The 15551-nt window shown below is 39.7% G+C and overlaps 1 protein-coding gene across 2 annotated transcripts in view; it reads left to right on the top strand.

The window, feature by feature from the left end:
• The window catches only part of CCNYL1 (cyclin Y like 1), a 46787-nt gene that overhangs the window by 19016 nt on the left and 12220 nt on the right, over positions 1–15551 (top strand). The window contains exons 4-7 of one of the 2 annotated variants that reach the window (XM_050752648.1): positions 5471–5571; positions 8668–8703; positions 12902–12953; positions 13680–13799. In XM_050752648.1, coding sequence (XP_050608605.1) covers positions 5471–5571; positions 8668–8703; positions 12902–12953; positions 13680–13799 — 309 coding nt within the window. The remainder of the gene's footprint in view (positions 1–5470; positions 5572–8667; positions 8704–12901; positions 12954–13679; positions 13800–15551) is intronic. The other variant, XM_050752649.1, reaches the window with a different exon arrangement.

Here is a 15551-nt window from a genome sequence, read left to right as displayed (position 1 = left end):
TTTTTTTTTTCTTTTTTTGAGACGGAGTCTTGCTCTGTCGCCAGGCTTGAGTGCAGTGGCGTGATCTCAGCTCACTGCAATCTCCATCTCTCAAGTTCAAGTGATTCTCCTGCTTCGGCCTCGCAAGTAGCTGTGACTACAGGCGCACGCCACCAGGCCCGACTAATTTTTTTGTATTTTTAGTGAAGAAGGGATTTCACCATGTTGGCCAGGATGGTCTCGATCTCCTGACCTTGTGATCTGCCTGCCTCGGCCTCCCAAAGTGTTGGGATTGGGATTACAGGTCTGAGCCACCGCACCCAGCCTGGATCTTTTCTTTTTATTGGGACCAATAAGTCTGCAGACTATGTCTTCTACAGAATTTTCTTGTTTCTTTGTTCCTTCTTTTTCCTGATATTCTTAGTATTTAGATGCTGAGCTTCTTAGACCAGTGTTTCTGCATTGATCTTTAATTGTCTTCCCCCCCCACTCTCCCATTTTCTAGTTAGTCTTTTGTTCTACCTGTTGGGCATTCTTTTACTTTATGCTCTAACCCTTCTATTGAATCTTTCATCTTTTTGAGGGTGTTTTAAGAATTTTTTAAAGTTTTCATTTGCTTCTGGATTTTCACAACTCCCATGCATTCCTTTTTCCTATTGTTTTGCTCTCTCTTGTTGGAGGCTTCCCTCACATGTGTGATAGTCCCTGGCTTTCTCTAATTGCAAGCAGGACTTTTGTTAACTGGTGGTTCTTACTGCAAGGACATTGGAGGCCAAGCCAGCCTTTAATTTAGGAGACCTCCGTCTGTTACCTGGTGGGTCTTATCTTATCTTTTCTCTTTTCTTATTTTTCTCCTTTCCCCTTTCCTTTTTCCTTTCCTTTCCTCCTTCCTTTCCCCTTTCCTTTCTCCTGTTCTGTCCTTTCCTTTGCTTTTCTTTCTGACAGAGTCTCATTCTGTCACCCAGGCTGGAGTGCAGTGGCGTGATCTCAGCGCCCTCTGCCAAGATGCAACCTCTTCCTCCCGGGTTCAAGCAATTCTTGTGCCTCAGTCTCTTGAGTGACAGAGATTACAGGTGTGTGCCACCACGCCCGGCTAATTTTTTTTTTTTTTTTTAGTAGAGACAGGGTTTTGCCATGTTAGCCAAGCTGTTCTCGAACTCCTGGCCTCAAATTCACCCACCTCAGTCTCCCAAAGTGCTGGGATTACAGGTGTGAGCCGCTGTGCCCTGCTGGGTGCGTCTTTTCTGAGACTGTTCAGTTTCTTCAGAGAAGACTCTCCCAGTTTTCTACCTGGGGAGTACAAGCATGGCTGCTTGTTTTCCAGAAGCAGAATTGGAAAAAGGGAGGTAGAGTTCTACTTCTCAGTGTGTAGTTTTTTTTCCCATTTCTCAGATTTCAGTCCTACTATTTCTGAGCCCAGACCTTATATATTCTTTATAAGATGGGAGGACAGGTGGACCTGGGACTCTAACTACATGTTTTCAACTGACCTTGCTGGTTTTGTTTTATGTTTCATTCTACCTTCCAAGGTGCCATGTGTCTTTGAGTTTGGAGCTTGCCTTGGGTTCTGCAAGACAAACTAACTTGATCCTGTTCCAGTCACTCTCTCTAGGCACTAAAGTTGTGCTTCCATATCAGTTACCACTCCATTGTCTTTTTCATCTTTCAAGATTTATTAAAAATCATCTGCTGTGGCCAGGTGCGGTGGCTCATGCCTGTAATCCCAGCACTTTGTGAGGCTGAGGCAGGTGGATCACTTGAGGCCAGGAGTTTGAGACCAGCCTGGCCAACATGATGAAACTCCATCTCTACTAAAAATATAAGAATTAGTTGGGTGTGGTGGTGTGTGCCTGTAATCCCAGCTGCTCAGGAGGCTGAGGCAGGAGGATCGCTTGAACCTGGGAGGTGGAGGCTGCCGTAAGCCAAGATTGCACCACTGCACTCTAGCCTGGGCAACGGAGCAAGACTCTGTCTCAAAAATTAATTAATTGATTAATAAACTCTCAAAAATGAATAAATAAAATAAAATAGAAAAAGTTTCTGCTGTCATTCCTGTTGCCTGATCCTATGTATGACCTTTATTTTATGTCTTTAATTCTAATGAAATTTCAGGAGAGCGAGGAAATACATTTATGCTCAACCTGCCATGTTTAACCCAAATTTAGAACCTTTAAAGTGTAAATCTAAGTTTAAATTCAACATAATGATACTAATCCAGACATTTTTTAGTTATACCTATAATAAGCATATTATACTCTTCTACTAAGGGCTTAGGAATTGTATTCAAACTCTGCACCCTGCTATATTGTCCCATTACTGTGCAACATAGATGGAGGTGTTTTCATTAATGCACAAAATGTCAGGAATTTTTAAGTTAATTAAAAGTCATTCTTTTTTTTTTTTTCTGAGATGGAGTCTGTAGTAGCATTTACCTCTTATTTTAAATGGGTTAAAATAAGAGGCATTAGGCACAATGGGAAAAGTCAGTGGGTAGGGATAGGAGTTCAACAGGTACTTTACCTTTAAGATTTCAGTTGCGACTCAGTAGACTACTAAGTGTGATTATTTTATATCTTTGCTATTCTACCTTAAGTCTACTCAGTACCCCTTCCCTTTCTTGTTACAGATTGTCATTTGTGCAGACTAAATGAAGATGAATGATATATTCTTTGTCCCTATTTTGTGACTACCTGAAATAACATCTGTAAACTTGCAGTAGTGTTTTGCTGTTTGGATTTTTTTTTAAAAAGTATTTATATTTTATATTATTATGTTTGCCAGTAGTTTGTTGAGGTTGTAAGTCAGCATTGGTAAGGCTTTAGCCTAAAATAAAGGAAATTGTTGAGTTTTCCCACAAGATGATGGGGGAATTACCTGTTGCCAGCTATAATTGCTTTGCTCAGAAGCTTAATTCTGCCACCCTCTAGTCTCAAGAGATACAGGGATGCTCTTGATAACAAAAAATTTGGATAGTTGAAAGTTAGTGCTGTGTCTCATGCTACATATTGATTAGCAGAGAGGTTTTTTTTTTTTTTTTTTTTTAAGACCAAGTCTCGCTCCATCACCCAGACTGGAGTGCAGTGGTGCGATCTTGGCTCACTACAACCTCCGCCTCCCAGGTTCAAGCCATTCTCCTGCTTCAGCCTCCCAAGTAGCTGGGATTATAGGAGCCCACCACTACACTTGGCTAATTTTTGTATTTTTAGTGGAGATAGGGTTTCTCCATGTTGGCCAGGCTGGTCTCGAGCTCCTGACCTCAGGTGATCCATCCTCCTTGGCCTCCCAAAGTGCTGGAATTACAGATGTGAGCCACCGTGCCCGGCCCCACCTTCCACTTTGAATGAAAGTATTTGAATGAGTCAATTGTTATTTTTTATACTGTATTTGTTTTTTGAGACAATAAAAGTATATACATTAACACACACAGTTAATGTAAACTATATACATTAAATATAATAGCTTAAACATGAGTTTAGATATAGTTGAAAACATTTCTAGCTTGAAGGAGAATTTGGTCCTTCAAATAGTAATACTTTTTAAAAATAGAATATCTGGGACTTTTTGTTAGTAAGAATTAAGTGACTGCAGTAAAAACATCTGAAACAAAATGGTGTTACACTGTATGGATATTTCTGATTATTGGCTACTGGCAATTTTTAAATGCATGCACTTTTAAAAGCAACAACTAGACCTTCTCCCTGCCCTGTCTTTATGTATATGTGTGGGATACTGATGGGAGAGTGTGACAACGTGGTAAAAATTATCATATTAATAGGAAGAAGGAAGGCTCATCTGAATTAGTCTTTTTTTTTTTTTAAGTGTTAAAATTATTAGTATTCTGTGGTTTAAAAAAATGCTACTGTTACTTTCAGCTATTCCATGACTGAGATTTGGTTACTGACCTTATTTTTAAGGAAGAGAATTGTCTTAACATAGTTCAGGCTGTTTCAGTATTTGACTGTTGCACTCTTCCCAAATAAATGGATACTTCTAAAGTGTTTTAAAGATGGTTTATTTTTTAGAGGGCTCAAAAAGTTCATGGTCACCTCCTTGATACAACTGCAGATAAATTCTACTAATTTGTGTCTATAGTAGCATTTACCTTCCAAATTGTAACTGATTTAAATAATTTGTCGAACACTTGTTGAACTCCTAAATTTGTCCCCAATTCTGTGCTCAGCAGCCAGGGGTATGAGGAGGAAGAGTCCTTCCTTCCCTGGAGAAGCTTACCTTCTTTTTTTTTTTTTTTTTTTGAGACGGAGTCCCACTCTGTCGCCCTGGCTGGAGTGCAGTGGCGCAATCATGGCTCACTGCAACCTCCACCTCCCAGGTTCAAGCAATTCTCCTGCCTCAGTCTCCTGAGTAGCTGGGATTACAGGTGCGCACTACTGCGCCCGGCTAATTTTTGTATTTTTAGTAGAGGTGGGGTTTCACCATCTTGGCCAGGCTGGTCTCGAACTCCTGACCTTGTGATCTGCCCGCATCAGTCTCCCAAAGTGCTAGGATTACAGGCATGAGCCACCACTCCCGGAGCAAGAAGCTTACTTTCTTATGAGGGGATACTCCACAAGCAATTGGTATCATATAACAAGTGGTAAATTAGATGGATGAATGTACCAAAAGGGAAATGTTTTTTGGTGTGGCTGCTGGCAAAGGGATCCCAGAAGGTAGATGGGGCTAGCCTTATTGGGATAAGGAGGAAGAACTAGGTATTCCAGGCAGAGCAGCATGAGTGAGGCAGGCAAGTGCCATGATGCCTGTCAAATAACTTATAGAATAAAATTAATAACATTTTGAAATGGAGAGTGTTCTCTGAGGTTCTCATTTGAGTAATGTAATGGCAGTTTTATTTAAATATGAAGTGAAAGTTAAATTCCTAAAGTTGTTTTTGTCATCTGTTTTTTGGAATATTAAAGTGATACTTTTTCTCCTCCATATAAGAAAACAGGCCCCCTCTCGCTGTGGGTGATGGAGCAGCCCTGGCAGACAGGGCCTCTGTGAAACACTTGTTTCTCATACTGTCTCCTGAACTAATACATTTAGTATTAGTAACTTAGTAAATGTAGTATTAGGCTTTCATTTACCGCAATAAAATGCTCTTATGCAAATATGATTTAAGACATTACATTTTACTGTAGTAAATGAATAATAGAAAATCTCAGCTGCTTTTTGTTGCTTAAGAAAGAAACACAAATCTTATTGTAAACTTTTCCCATTAATTTATATAGGGAATGCATAACAGATGCTTGCCAGGTTTGATTATAGGTATCACAAGAGCAGCATTTTATAACCCATTCCTCAAAACACTGTCTGTGGGAGAGCCTCCACTGGGTTTCCCATAGAGCTGCACATGATACCACACTCAAGTCAGTTCATGGAGTGTAAGAAATATCTTAATGCTTTATCATTTGACATTTTAACCAAGGAAAAAACCACACTTTTATAGGTTTAACTTACTGTGACATTTTCTTCTATTTCCCTTCCCCTTCAGGTATCTCCAGGGCAGCTTACTAAAAAGTATAGCTCATGCTCAACAATATTTCTAGATGACAGCACAGTCAGCCAGCCTAATCTTAGAACCACAGTAAAATGGTGAGTACAACTAGGCTGCCAAGGGCTAAGTGACAGACCCCCTTATATGCTAAAAGCATCCTCGCCATCCTCGGTAATTTCAGCCATTTGATTGTCCTTTTCAGCAATCAGTTTAAGAAATTGGTGTCAACTATATATTGATTTCAAGGACCTCAATATGAATTTTCATTTCCTGTTTTAATCTTAGGCTGCATGGTGGAAGGGAAAGCCAGTTAGTGAAGAAGCAATCCCAGAAAAGTGTAGCTATTTATTTAATGCATTTATGTTAAGACAGTGTTGAACATAATGTGAGAAGGAGAGGTGCTTTTTATTGGATGTTTCTGGAAAAACATTAGTTTGTTATGAGTTACAGGCCTAAAACAATGTGTACTGCTTTGGAAACTACTCTTGGAAGAAGGAACAGCTTGTCCTCTGCTGGCACCACAGTGTATCTGCATTTAAATTTTCCCTGTCGTGCATGAGCACCTCTTGGGCACAATCTGAGATGCACTTTCAGAACACCCTAAGATGAACCTTTCAAGTTTATTTAAAAACTAACAACAACAACAAACAACTCCATTGGGGTTGTCTGGAAACTATTAACATCTCCTTCGATTATGAGCGTTGATTTTCAGAACACAGTTTGAGAAGTGCTACACTAGAATATTAATGTCCTTATTCCTAATTTTACTTTTCAGTCTAAAAACGTAACTAGCTTATAAACTTACTTGTTTCTAATGTACTAGCTTTTTTTTTTTTTTTTTTTTTTTTTTTTAGTTAATTCAATTGTCAGTAACTTCTACTTTAAAAGCAAAAAATTTACACTCATAATCATGTCACTTTCCTCTCTCCCTTATAACAGTAGTTGAAATCGAATTGTGTTTCAGCACAAGCTGGACTCTGACTCTGTCTAAAGTCCTGAGCTTTGACACCTACTGAGTAATCATTGAATGTTTGTATTCAGCCAGGGTCCTAAATCCTTGAGTTAAAAAACCAGTCCACTTTGGCTAGAGTCCCTGGCTTCTTTTGAATTCAAAAGATTCTGATGTTTCTGTAAGATTCAAAGTAGTTTTAAAGATTAACTTTGTATAATAGATTTACTATCTATTACTAGTATAATAGATTATACTATCAAACAAGTATAATAGATTTCATGCTTTTTCCCCCCATTTTAGTCTTAATTTTTAGATGTCTACTTTGGGAAGTACAGAAAGTTTTAATTTGTTCTCAGTAAGTTTTAGAAATGGTCATTTGGTATATTTCACTATTGGTTAAATAAAGATTTCACTAGTAGGGCAAATTGACTTTTAGGAAAGATTTTGAAAAACGTTTATCATGGCTTAATAGTGCATTATTCTCATGGGGTGGGTGAGCCATATCAGAATCACTTAAGCAACTTTTTTCAAAATGTATGTCTACAAACACATTCATCTCACCTCCACCTTCCCTTGATCTCTAGGCAGTCACAAGCCTTTTAGGAAAATGAAGAAGGCATGTGAGGCATAATTACACGGACAAGCACATCCCAGATGATTCTGATCTTAACCCTAACTCAGTCGTTCCCAAACTTTGCAGCACATAGGAATCATCACCAGGGGAACTTTAAAAACAACCCTCAGGCTGGGCGTGGTGGCTCACACCTGTAATCCTAGCACTTTGGGAGGCCTAGGCGGGTAGATTGCCTGAGCTCAGGAGTTCGAGACCAGCCTGGGCAACACGGTGAAACCCCGTCTCTACTAAAATACAAAAAAATTAGCCAGGCGTGGTGGCGTGCACCTGTAATCCCAGCTACTTGGGAGGCTGAGACAGGAGAATAGCTTGAATCCGGGAGGCGGAGGTTGCAGTGAGTCGAGATCATGCCATTTTACTCTAGCCTGGGCGACAGAGCGAGACTCCGTCTCAAAACAAAACACACAAAAAAACACTCCTCATATCCCAAGTCATACCCAATGCCAATTAAATCAGAATGTCTCAAGTTGGAAGTTAGGCAGTTTTTAAAGCTCCTCAGGTGATTGCAGTGTGCAGAAAGTTTGAGAACCACTGCTTAATTGAGTGTAGGAGGATGAACTCAATTCTATTTGGTGGGACCGTGGGCAAGTCAGTTTTAAGCCTTGGTTCCCATATCTGTAAACTGGGTGTTGGATTAAATGTCATGTAAGGTTCTGTGGTCCTTTTCAGCATATAACTTGAAATTCTGTAATGTTAAAATCAATTTGGACATGAAACTGTTTGAAGCACTATAGAAGTATCCATCTTAGATGCTAATGTTACAGACTTTTTTAAAAAAGTGCTAACATTGTATAGACTTACTTTTAAAATTCAGATTTGCCTTCCCTCAATTATTTTGAGCCTCAGTTTAGAGACTGAGGGCAAATGGAAGCATATAGCTTACCTAAGACAACTCCTTGTTTCCTGATACACAACATCTGTGGGTAATTTAGGACTACAGTAACATATCTGAAAAGTCGTGTCTGTTCACTAATATTTAAACCAATGTGGAAGTACTTGCCATTAATATTACACTTTGTAGTTTTATGCTGCATTGTTAGCACTGCTTATTTCAGGATAGCTATACCTATCATTGGTTTTGTGTGCACTTATTTACTAATAAATTTTCTACTAATGATGCAGAATTGATCGTAAATGATTTTATTTGGTATAAAACACTTTTATTTAAGGGGAAATAATGAAAAATGGGTGAGTAGGTGATAGTTAATTAAATCAACTGAAATGCAGAGCCTAACAACTTAAAAAGCAAAAAATAAAAATAACCAAAAAACCAAACAGTTTAAATTTAAGCGTGCATACAAATAGGTAGAACTTGCATAAGATGAAAGGTTCTATGGGCAGAAGAGCAAATGGGGATATATGTAATTATTTATATGTTATAATAGTCAACAGAAACATGTATTTTAACAGCATGTTACTTAGCATTTTGGTTCTTGTATTTTTGCTGAAAGGAACTAAAACAAGGGGAAAGTACCTATATGGTACTGTTCTGAACTAGAGGATTTCAGGGCCACTAGGAGGTTCCTCCCTTCCCTCATTTAAAAAATGTCTTCAGGCCTAACAAATGTTTAAATCAGTTGTTAAAAATAATTTTTTTTCCTTTCACAGTGTGACCTTAGCAATATATTACCACATAAAGAACAGGTGAGCTCCTTTAAAACCTGTCTTGTTATTCCAGCTAATTACTTTGCATGATATCAAGTTCAGTATTAGGTCATAACTATAGACATCATAAGCTGTAGAGTGCTATTACAGTATTGAACTGAATCATTTGTGGTTTTTCTGGTCCCTAAGACAGTTTTAACTATTAAATTACTGAGGATCCCAAAGAGTAATTGTTTGTGTTGGTTATATTGATATTTATTATATTAGAAATTGAAATTGAGAATTAAAAAAAAAAAAACCTATATTTAGTTTTGGTTTCTCAACCTTGGCACTGTTGATATTTTGAGCTAGATAAGTCTTTGTTTCGGGGACTGTCCTGTGCATTGTAGGATATTTAACAGCTGTCCCAGGTTGTGACAACAAAAATATAACCCCTGACTGAGAACAATATTGTTAACACAAATAATATTTTCTCATGAAAAATAACTCTCTTCAACAACAAAGTTGAGTAAAATGTGTGTCATGTATTTATATTTTTGCAACTCTGGTGTCCAGCTTAATAGAAAACAGCTGGATTCTCATCTCTGTCTTTGTAATTAGTTTTTTTTTTTTAATTTCAACTTTTATTTTAGATACAGTGAGTACATGTGTAGGTGTATTACATGGCTAATATTGCACTCTGGTAGTGAGCTGTAATTTGTTTTGAAGAAGTGATAAGAAGATGACCTAGCCTCTTGCAAATACATAGTTGGTAAAAGGTATATTTTTAAAGCTTTCAGATGGTTGTGGGTATTCTTTATTTTTTAATTTATTTTTATTTATTTGGTTTTTTTTTTTTTTTGAGATGGAGTCTTGCTCTGTTGCCCAGGCTGGAGTGCAGTGGCGCGATCTCAGCCCACTGCAACCTCCACTTCCAGAGTTCAAGCGATTCTCCTGCCTCAGGCTCCCGAGCAGCTGGGGTTACAGGCGCATGCCACCATGCCTGGCTAATTTTTGCATTTTTAGTAGAGATGGTGTTGCGCCATGTTGACCAGGCTGGTCTTGAACTCCTGACCTCAGGTGATCCACCCGCCTCAGCCTCCCAAAGTGCTGGGATTACAAGCATGAGCCACCACACCTGGCCAGTATTCTTTAATACTACCCAACACTCCACAAGTGCTAGTTTCTTTTTTTTTTTTTTTTTTTTTTGAGACGGAGTCATGCTCTGTCGCCCAGGCTGGAGTGCAGTGGCCGGATCTCAGCTCACTGCAAGCTCCGCCTCCCGGGTTCACGCCATTCTCCTGCCTCAGCCTCCCAAGTAGCTGGGACTACAGGCGCCCGCCACTTCGCCCGGCTAGTTTTTTGTATTTTTTTAGTAGAGACGGGGTTTCACCGTGTTAGCCAGGATGGTCTCGATCTCCTGACGTCGTGATCCGCCCGTCTCGGCCTCCCAAAGTGCTGGGATTACAGGCTTGAGCCACCGCGCCCGGCCGACAAGTGCTAGTTTCTTAAAATGGTTACAGTGGAATTTCATGTATCAATGAATTTTTTGTTAGTACTCACCCATCTGTCTTATACAATAAATGTATCATTTCCCCTTACTTGCTTTTATAATATTATGCATTGGCTATATGGAAAATATTGGTTCACGTTTCTTTTTTCTTTTTTTTTTTCTTTTTTTGAGACAGAATCTCGTTCTGTCACCCAGGCTGGCGTGCAGTGGTGCAATCTCAGCTCACTGCAACCTCTGCCTCCCGGGTTCAAGCGATTCTCCTGTCTCAACCTCCTAAGTAGCGGAGATTACAGGTACACGCCACCACACCCAGCTAATTTTTTGTATTTTTAGTAGAGACAGGGTTTCACCATGTTGCCCAGGCTGGTCTTGAATTCCTGAGCTCAGGCAATCCGCATGCCTCAGCCTCCCAAAGTGCTGGGATTACAGGCGTGAGACACCGCACCCAGCCTGGTTCATTTCTTGACAGTGTCAAAAGCTCGCTTTTGTTAGTGTCCCCACCAATTGTATTAAAATATTTTTAAGTATTGAGAAGCTATTAAACTTACATAATAAGGTACAAGTTTCTCCAAATCCTGATTTTTAGTTTGAAAGCTTGAATTTTATCATATCATTGCAACAAATAGTGTTATTTTCTTGAAGTGACGGGCCCACTTCATTTTTTAAAATTATTTATTTATTTATCTTTTGAGACTGAGTCTCACTCTGTTGCCCAGGCTGGAGTGTACTGGTGCCATCTTGGCTCACTGTAACCTCTGCCTTCCGGGTTCAAGTGATTCTCCTGCCTCAGCCTTCTGAGTAGCCGGGAGTATGGGTAACTCTCACGATGCCTGGCTAATTTTTGTATTTTTAGTAGAGTTGGGGGTTTCACCCTGATGGGCAGGCTGGTCTCAAACTCCTGACCTCAACTGATCCACCTGCCTTGGCCTCCCAGAGTGTTGGGATTACAGGCATGAGCCACCACACCTGGCCACTTCTTTCATTTTTGAGAATGATAGTCGTATTTTCAAGTAAAAATGATATTCTATGGAAAAAAAGGCTTGTTTAGCTCACAATTAAATCACAAGTGCTTTTCCTTAACACAGCCATACCTTGTTATGCAGAATTACTTTATATCTACTTTCTGCTTACTCAGAATAGTAAAAAGAAAGGTCAATATTTAATAATACCATTAATTTTTACTGTTTCATCAAGGATATTCGTAAGTGAAGCAGGTGTTTTTCTTAAACTGCAAGAGGCAGTAAAGAATAGAATGACGGCCGGGCGTGGTGGCTCACGCCTGTAATCCCAGCACTTTGGGAGGCCGAGGCGGGTGGATCACCTGAGGTCGGGAGTTCAAGACCAGCCTGACCAACATGGAGAAACCCTGTCTTTACTAAAAATACAAAATTGGCTGGGCGTGGTGGCACATGCCTATAATCCCAGCTACTAGGGAGGCTGAGGCAGGAGAATCGCTTGAACCTGGGAGGCGGAGGTTGCAGTGAGCCGAGATCGTGCCATTGCACTCCAGCCTGGGCAACAAGAGTGAAACTCCGTCTCAAAAAAAAAAAAAAAAAAAAAAAAAAAAAAAAGAATAGAATGACTACTAGTATAATTTGGTAGCACTGCCTTGATTTCATGCTGAGAAGCCAGCAGTTTACCCACTTTCGCTGTTATACATTCATTACAAATGTCAAACAGTCAAAAAGCAAGCAATATCTTAGTATTCTTTTTTTAAAAATTATTTTTATTTCTAAATATTCAATCAGCTTTCTCCGGTTGAATGGTATTCTTTTTTTTTTTTTTTTGAGACGGAGTCTCGCTCAGTCGCCCAGGCTGGAGTGCAGGGGCGTGATCTCGGCTTACTGCAAGCTCCGCCTCCCGGGTTTATGCCATTCTCCTGCCTCAGCCTCCCAAGTAGCTGGGACTACAGGTGTCCGCCACCTCGCCCGGCTAGTTTTTTTTTTTTTTTTGTATTTTTTAGTAGAGACGGAGTTTCACTGTGTTAGCCAGGATGGTCTCGATCTCCTGACCTCATGATCCGCCCGTCTTGGCCTCCCAAAGTGCTGGGATTACAGGCTTGAGCCACCGCACCCGGCCAGAATAAGTATTCTTATAAGAACAGTTTTGACCTCAAGGACCTCTTAGAAAAGGATCTAGAGGGTCTCCAGAAGTCCACAGACCACACTTGGAGAACCACTGGTTTTATTAAATGAGCACAATGTATTAGTTTTATAAACTTGTAAAGATTATCAAAGGCTTGTCTCTTTTAAAGTAAAAAGGCAATACAGTTTTTAACTCATCAAACTACTTAAAATAAACAAATATATGTCAAGAATGTAATACAGAGAACTAGAGAGGAAAAGCCTGGGAAATCTGAATCTCATTCACAGTCATTAAAGTTCCGAAGATTTTATTGCCCACCACTACTGCTTTGTAAAATGTTCTTGAGTTCCAATGAGGGGTTAGAAGAGTGAAAATACACTTTATTACCATTGCCTGTTAGGGAGGGCCAACACTTAAAGGCAATTCTGAATTGTCATTGTAGAAAAGACTTCACAGTACAGAACCTCATGTGCTGAGTAAAAAGAGGTCAGGAAATCCTCTGAAGGCTGGGATCCAGGAGAAGAATTTGTACAACTGTTCGCTTTGGCGAAGCAAACACCAAAGCAAACAGGAGGCATCTCCTGCCACCCCCAGCAGACATTTTACTCAGTATTAACAGTTCCTGAATTAACTTCTTCAATGCATATTCTTATTTTATAGAGATGCAAATAGATCCTTGGATATTTTTGATGAGAGATCACATCCACTTACAGTAAGTGTCACTTTTTTTGAGGTAGTATTTTTCTCTCATAGAGTTATGTTTATTTCATGCTGATATTTATAAATAGTCCTAACAAATAAATGTGATCTCTATGAAGATTATTAGAAAACAATTTAAATTTAAATCAATTAAAATGGTGTGAACCTTTAAAAATTCACTTCCTCAGGTATATGATAGCCGCTTGTGACTAATAACTATTGTATTGGACAATGAAGCCTTTGAGCCTTATGGTTACAGGAAACTAAAACTATTTTTTCAAAGTTTATTTAAGAGGATCATGACATGCCGCGATTAGTAAGACTTTCGAGCCTACAAGTAGTTTACATTTTGATAGAGTTCTGTGGAGGGAAAGTGGAAAGGAACATAAAAATTTTCTGAGTTGTGCCTGTATTTTTCCTTAATGATAAATGGTGATGAGTTTTGAATCATTATGATATTTTAAGATGCAATTGTTTATATTTTAAAAACTGAAAGTCATGTCACTCAACCAGAATTATTTTAAGGGGTACATGGGCTCAAACGTCAACACTGCTGGTCTTAAGAGTACTTAGGCTGACCGGGTGTAGTGGCTCACTTGAACCCAGGAGGTAGAGGTTGCAGTGAGCCAAGATCATGCCATTGCACTCCAGCCTGGGCAATAAGAGTGAAACTCCGTCTCAAAAAAAAAAATTTTTTTTTCTTCAGTGGATACTAACATTGCATCTTTTCTTCTTTCAGCGAGAAAAAGTTCCAGAGGAATACTTTAAGCATGATCCTGAGCACAAATTTATTTACAGATTTGTTCGTACTCTTTTTAGTGCTGCACAGCTAACAGCTGAATGTGCAATAGTAACTTTGGTAAGATATTTCTCATTTATAAAGCGTCTTTAGAAATTAGTCTTGTATACAGGGTATGGTCCTATTTTTCAAATAAAAATAGGTTCCTGAAATTATCATCAGAACTTGTAAGAGAAACCTGTCAAAGGAACGTAAATATGTACCTTCACATTTAATCATCATTATGGTTGAACATGTTTCCATTGCTTTTCTCATCACAGAACAGTTGCTACAAAAGGCAGCCAGGGAGATTTCTGGTTTCTCCCCCTACCCATCAATGCACATGTACACATTCAGTGTGTACACATACAAGGCATGGTGGCAGGGCTGGGGGTTATGGAGAGTGGTAACAAAACCATGTGGTTCAGAGCCAGATACTGATTCCAGTGTAGGTCTAAGCCAAGTCCCAGGCTCTATTCCCCAGGTATTTCCGATGTGTGTTGTGATTGAGAACTATTGCTCTAAATTCTTTGTTCCTTGGATGATGGGTTTTAATCATCTCTGCCTACCTCTTGTGCCTGCTTGTGATGTTGCCCAGCAATGTGGTACAAGTAATACTTGGACAAAGGCTTTGCTGATTAGCTTACTAAGCTATAACTGTGTCCTTAACTTTATGTCCTCCATACAGAATTCCTATGGTAAGATTTTATCATTGAATAATAAATCCTATTCAAGTGGTTAGGATTGTTTTACTCTTCCCCACAGCAAACCTATAGAGGAAGGTCAACTGCGTGGCCTGGAGGGAAAGAATACTTAGGTCAGTACCTACTCCGTTAGCATCCATCTGGAATTTAGCAGAGAAGGCTTCTGCTGTGCACTTGAATAGAAACCCCTCAGTGGGTACTGGATCAGATTTAGGCGTTTTCATGGAGCTGTAAGCCATTTGGAACACTTAGGACATACTGTAGAGAAGCAGGAGTGGTGCTTCCAGAGGTAGAGAGACAGGTGATACAGGAGGGAAAGCTGTATAGGAAGAGGGGGAGTTCATTATAGATGGTTTAAGCTCTATGTGCCTGTGAGGTAGCAGAGTGGCAGTGTCCAGTAATCATTTGAATATACTGGACTGGAGCATGAATCTGAGCTTAGAGGTAAGGAATGAAGAGTTAGAGTAGCTGTTCAAATACAGAGAAAGGGTGCAGAATGAAAGTGGACAAGCTAGGCATGGTAGTGCACACCTGTAGTCCCTGTTACTGGGGAGGCTGAGGTGGGAGGATTGCTTGAGTGCAGTAGTTTGAGTCCAGCTTGGGCAACATAGCAAGACCCCCATCTCTAAAAAAAGAAAAGAAAGTGGATAGAAGTAGATCTCTAAAGACTGTTAGCATTTGAGGGACAAGCCCCCAGATGGAGTGGAAGGAGGAAACCCAGGAGAAGTTTATAAAAGAACAAAGAGTTCAAGATAAGAGAGGCTGTGGTCCCAGTGTTAAATGCTGCCAAGAAGTTTCTGATTCTGTAAATATTCACTGGGTGCCTACTCTGTGCCACTATTCTTGTATTTTGTATTTGTTGTTGTTGTTTGTTTTAATTTTTTAGTAGAGCTAGAGTCTAGCTATGTTGCCCAGGCTGGTCTCAGAACTGACCTCAGGTGATCCTGCCAGAGTGTTGGGATTACAGACGTGAGCTACCAAGTGCTAGAGTAGAGGAGAGGATTGAACAAAATTCTTGCCTTTACGAGCTTATGTTCTAGTGAGGAGGACATTTTTTCAGGTAGTGGTAAGTAGCAAGAAGATGAAGCAGCATAAAGGGATACAGAGTGACAGGAGGGGCTCACTATTT

The sequence above is a fragment of the Macaca thibetana genome, chromosome 12 (genome assembly GCF_024542745.1).
Source record: "Macaca thibetana thibetana isolate TM-01 chromosome 12, ASM2454274v1, whole genome shotgun sequence".
Lineage (NCBI taxonomy): Eukaryota > Metazoa > Chordata > Mammalia > Primates > Cercopithecidae > Macaca > Macaca thibetana.
Note: the sequence above shows the minus strand (reverse complement) of the source record. Positions and strands in the feature narration are given on the sequence as shown.